The sequence below is a fragment of the Chaetura pelagica genome, unplaced genomic scaffold (genome assembly GCF_000747805.2).
Source record: "Chaetura pelagica isolate M959 unplaced genomic scaffold, ChaPel_1.0 scaffold428, whole genome shotgun sequence".
In the NCBI taxonomy this organism is placed as follows: Eukaryota; Metazoa; Chordata; class Aves; order Apodiformes; family Apodidae; genus Chaetura; species Chaetura pelagica.
Window position 1 is genome coordinate 1,180,596 of NW_009954311.1, and position 5,947 is coordinate 1,186,542.

The following is a 5,947-nucleotide window of genomic DNA, read 5'->3' on the forward strand; positions in this document are numbered from 1 at the left end:
GGGGGGTTGGTGCTGCCGCGGGGCGGGGGCTGCGCCCCGGGGGGTGCGGGAGCCCCTGCTCCCCGTTCCGGGGGTGCGGGAGGCCCTGCTCCCCGTTCCGGGGGTGCGGGAGGCCCTGCTCCCCGCGCCGGGTCCCTGCCCGGGCCGTGGGCCCCGCACGACGGGCCCTGCAGGAGGATCCCGGCCCGGGGTGGGGTCCCTGCGGCCGCTGAGGGAAAGGTGGGCGTTGTGGGCTTAACCAACAAAACCAAATCAATAATAAGAAAATGCGTCCTGGAATACAAGCTGTGCCATTGCTTTTTGTTGCCTTTTTTTATTAAGAGCAGGAAGACGAATGCCTGCCTTTAGTCACTCGGCTGTGTGGGAGGAACTGGCCTGACTGCACCGAGTCCTGGCGTTTTAACTTGTGTCTCAGCAAGATGAAGTTTTTAGAAGAAGACTTTAAAAAATAAAACTATTTTGTTACTAAAATACAACTCCAAAACATCTTAGCACCACAAAGAATTAAAAGAGGGCTTTTACTTTGTACAAACTACTTTTTACACAGCCTTACTTAACTCATTTTTTCCTCGTTGAAGTTGCTTTAATTATAAATAGCACTTTCTCTTTGGGCTTTCAAGCTATGGCTCCAAGAAGTTTAAACCAGGGACTTCAATGAGACATCCCAGTGACAGGTACTGGTGGGTCCTGGTTGTGGCCAGGCTGCTGTGAGCAGGATGCTTCTCCATTCAAGCGGGAGCACTGAAGGGAGAGCAGGTTCAGAGCAGAGAGGTGATCCATAGGGTGCACTCATCAACGCCCATTCTGCTAGAGGACATTGTCCTATCATGGACCCGGAGCCCACTGTGCGTATGGGCACAGATCCAGAAACAAAGCAAACACAAAACAAAATTCAGAACAAAAGCAGTCAGGAGGCAGCAGCGCAGGTTCAGGAGCCTTTCTGAATCCAGGACTAACTCTTGAAATGGCAAGACAGACACTGAAGGGCTGCACAGCTTGTGACAAGCAGGGAGACGCGGCGCATGATGCGGCAGCTTCTGAAGTGCACACGTAGCAGGAGAAACAGCAGAGGAGGATGTGGGATCCAAAATTTCAGCACCCTGATAAAAAACCAGCCTGGTCTGCTGCCTCCATGCTGAGGGTTATCGTGTTAAAACATTTCAGACATACTAGCAGGATGCCTGAGAAACGGGAAGCAGTTAGACCATAGCTGTTCATGGAGCTCGTTAACAGTAACTGAAATGGGATTTTAGTCAAGTACCCCTCAGAAAGCTGTCCAATAAGCCTCTAATGAGCACATTCGCTCAGTGATTTCTCATTAAATATAATGAACATCAGGTATACTATATCAGATTGCCCTGATTAATGAGGTTTTACTTAAGTATGTTTCTGGTAACTTTTGTTATTACTGGATCATGTACATTCACTGCAAACAAAATAAAGACTAAAGACTCAGTTTTGGAATGCTGGATATACAGCATAAAATATTTTCACTGACTTTCTACTGGGAAATATTTTCTTAAATTCTGTTTTCTCTTACTCAAACAAACCAAGCCAACTTTGACTTTCTTTAGCATCTGGTGCTAAACTCAAGTGTGGATCCCAAATGTAAGCCAATTCCCTTTGGTTTAAGTGGTTCAGGATACCCAGCACGGCACCAAACAACACCATGCATTTCCTTATCACATAAAAGCTTTAAATTGAAAGGGAGACAGTTTTAATGCATGGCTTTGGCCTTGCAACTGTCTCCGTTCAGGCAGAACTGTGTCCAGGAAGGTCTTGTTCAAACTATGCTCTTTGTGGAGGCAGCAGCAGGAGAAACACCTATTCAGCCTCTCTCTGTGCTCTGCTGTTCTTTCCCACGCAAGAAACAACAGCAATGCAGCTAGAAGTACGTATCACTGACAGGGGCAAATTAAATTGCATTTGCCTTTTATTGAAGCACATTGTGTTATGTTCAGAGTATCTATAGAATCATAAAAATACACTTTTTATAGCTTAAGCATTTTCGTATTCCTTAACAGTTTTTATAGTCCTGGCAGCTATCACCATTATGATGACAATACAGAGCATACCTAGTAATAGATGGCTACTTTCATTACAGATTGCAGAAGTAAGGTTAAAGGCTTTATCTTGTAGCTGGAAGTCCCATCTGAATGTGTCAGGGAATGTCTCAAGCTGTGGCTGTCACTTTTACTTCTGCAACATGTAGAGCACTAGTAGTACTTTCAGTTACAAAGTTATGCCTTACCAGAACGGGAGATCTGTCTCCCCCTGTGGATGTGAACTGTTCTCTTTATTGACTAGAGTCAGGTCAAGCTGTAATATGAGAGGATTCAGGATGTTCTGAATTTCTGTTAATGAAGTTTGGGATTAAATATAACCTGCATTTTTTGAACTATATTTGTGCAAAATATACTTCCCATGTCATTATTTCTTACGAGTTAGGAGCATAATGTGCAGACACTTTTAGCTGCCAAAAGCTCTCTGAAGTCTTTGGGGGTGGAAGGTTCTTGTGTGCAGTTTTCTATTTTAAAGTGGATTCTCATTTGTCACATTTTACTTTTCTTTGCAAACGAAGTACAGGGGGGTCTGAAAGCCTGGCCCATTTGTTGGAATGAAACCATGGAAAGAACACAGAACTTGACTTCATCAAAGCAAGGGCAGTGCCTTCTTGGAAGGACATATAGACAATTAAGAGATTAAACTAACAGGATCAGAAGATCAGCCCTAAGCGTGCTGAAGGGAGAATGAACATGCAAAGGCTACTTGATATCAGCATATGCCATGTCTGGAAGAATTAATTAATTTTAAGAACTCTACTAATACAAAAGGATGTTTAATACTGGCTCAGATTAATGAAGTGTTGTGAAAAGCAGTGATTACTTTGAATATTTAAAATGACTGAAGTCTGGTGTACAGCTGTGCTGTTTATACAACCTGATGGGCATTAGAACTGCTTTTGCATCTACCAGCTCAGCAAAGGACCAGGCTAATTTTGTGTTAAACAATACAGAAAAGTTGCTGAGTAACAGATCCCAAAAAACCTGAAGGAAGTTTAAAGACGACCCAGCATTCAGAGCAGGCTTATCTTGTTTAAAAGCATTGTCACATATTTTGCAGCATGTCAGGATATTCCAAGGTACTTTCAGTACAACATTCAAAATTAACGTGTTCATAGGTTAAATTACCTTAAGTACTCCAAATGTTCCCCTGCAGAGACAATCTAATGCATGAGCTCTCATGCAAAGACAGTACATGTGATCATTCTGACCTCTGAATGCAGCCACGCTCAGAGAAAACTTGCAGAATCAGACCTGAACATGGTATCTTTAAAAACAACATGAATATTTCTGCATTTCAAGAAAATATACTTTTCAATAGTGTTACTAGCAGCAAAGCAAGGAAAATACATTGTCATCTAGAGCATAAACTTTTGAACAATTCAAAATTATTCCAGACCTCAAACTAATTTCATGCATAAAACAAGCACACTTGCCATCTATTAAGAGAATGCTGGGTTTTGTTGCAGAGCTACTCAGACCTTGGATTTCCAAGTCCAATTTGAAAAATTAGGTCTTCATTTCAAAATTCTCCCAAATTAGTGGTTAATTATTGTGATTTGGCCATGAAATACTGATTCGGGTACTAACTATGAAATTAAGATTCTGAAGCCAGTTTTGACCACAAAATAAATCCTTACCCTAAATTTTTCTTACCTGGTCTACGTGCATTTTGTAAGTTAAAACTTACTGACTGAATGGAGATGTTTGACAAATGACATGTGAGTTTTGTATCACCATGTATCTGATCAAGTTTGGGGAGAGGGGGGTATGACTCCTGACTGTCTAGTTGCAATGCAGCTATAGCCTGTAATCCTTAAATTCAGGAAAAAACACAGAATGTTGCTCTTAATATTCATCATCAAATGCAACATGTGCTACAAATCTGTGCTGGTTAAAACTATGTGCTGGTTGCACAAGTTAAAGTTACCCTATTAAGAGAAGAATTACATTAAATCAATGTCAAAGAAGATGTACACAGTTCCCACAGGAATTCCATTTATAGCCTAATTTCCACAATCTAAGTGAAATTAATTTTGTAGTCCCAATTTGATTTTAGGTTTACAGGTCAGTCTTGCCACTTACATCTAATGTAAGTAATACATTAGGTGAACTTCTGATGAATTAAAGCTGCTAGACTTAAACCAGTAATGGTCAACAGTTCTCACAGAGCACACAGGCACAATGAGAAAAATGTAGGATCAGAGACTCCTATGAAAACATCTGTTAAAATTCTCTCAGGATATATATATATATTTTAAAAAGGGGGAGGGGGAGAACCCAAACCCTTCTGTAGAGTATTACAGCTGCAGGACAGAATGTACTACCAAAAGTGCAAATCAGGAAGGGTGGGCCCTTGCACATTTTGTTCAAAATAGTGTTCCCCTTTGATGTAAAAAAAACCCCAACAACAAAACAAAAAACCACCACAAAAAACAGACCCAGGAGTCTGAAGGGAGGGTCTGGGATTCCTATTTATGCTGGACCATTCCTATCAATAGCATTTACCACTCTTCCATGAAGTGCCTCTGAAGTTTCAAGCCAACTGACCTACAAACCTGCATCTGGCCTTTCCTGCCTGCTCCAGGGAGGGACAGTGGGCACAAGGAGCTACATTGCACCTCCCTCCCTCCTGGGCACCAGCCTTACAAGACACATTGTCTGTAGCTGGTAGATAAGAACATGAAGCCAAAACCCATTACTGGTCATATTAACATAAAATATGGCACAGCCTTCCATTCCATGCAGGAAGAGTTTTGTAGCTGCATTTTCCTTTTCATAAAAATGTCTCTTTTCCATGCCAGGATCTTCAATATCCATGGTAACAGCAGAGGACAACTAATTGATTATTTGTGGTAAGTGATGAAAGTAACAGCACAATAAATTGTGAATAAAAGGACAACATTACAAACACTTTCCTGTATTATCTTTCAGTTGAGCAACAGGAGCTAACCAGCATTTTAGACATAACTGAGATAGTTACATTTCTGGTATCTATGTAATATATTTTTTCTTACCCTTGATGTTTTATTTTTAACTATGCCATATAAAAAAAAGAAACCACAACACATGAAAATGTCTGCAAAAGCTCACCTGTTATTCCAAAAGTTAATTATTTATACACAAAATCATTTCCAAATAAGAAAAAAAACACAAAACGCAAAAGTTGTGACTGTGTGTGCATGTTGCTGTCATAAGTGATCAGTTAAGTGTTCCTCCAGATCTCTAGCTGCCTTTTTTTTTGCTATGCACTGACCAGTTCTCAGGTTGCATCCCTAGTGTATCAACCATGATTACCTCTGCAGACTTAAGACAGACCCAGGTCTCGGAGTTTTAGTCTCCTGTGAAGCAATGACTGTAAGTACTGACCTGAAAACACTTAGCACCAAAATATTGAAGACAAAGTAGATCTTAAAACCAATAAACCAGTCAACACACTTGCTTTTCCTTCTGTGTGACCTACCAGGACACTGCTGCAGAGGACAGTCCAGGTTCTTCCAGCCTCTTCTGCAAAGTCTGCCTTTGTGTTAAACTATTTCTTCCCTCAGTCTCTGCCCACTTTCTCCTGCTCTGATCTTTAGTTCTCATCCTGATAAATCAGCTGCATCCCTTGGAATTGGAGCTATCATCTTGTAATCACCTAGAGCTGACATGGGGGAACCACTAAATTGCCGTTTAGTCCTTCATCAGTGAGTTCCCTATTAAGTTAGATAGATACATATATATAGGAAAACACTTTAAAGTAGTATAACCCATTGTACAGAACTTCCTCTCACTGACCTGGCCACATACAGTGTTCATTAAATTATCACAACTTGGTATTCTTCAGCTATTACTCAACACTGGCCACACGGGCAAAAATCAATTCCTCCTTCACACACACA

General features: G+C 41.1%; 1 protein-coding gene across 1 annotated transcript in view; it reads right to left on the reverse strand.

Moving 5' to 3' along the window:
* MESDC2 (mesoderm development candidate 2) overlaps positions 1-4,883 on the reverse strand; it is an 11,766-nt gene extending 6,883 nt beyond the window's left edge. Inside the window, exon 1 of the mRNA XM_010004074.1 lies at positions 4,713-4,883. Within this exon, the coding sequence (XP_010002376.1) occupies positions 4,713-4,883 (171 nt within the window). The remainder of the gene's footprint in view (positions 1-4,712) is intronic.
* Between the last annotated feature and the right edge of the window lie 1,064 nt (positions 4,884-5,947).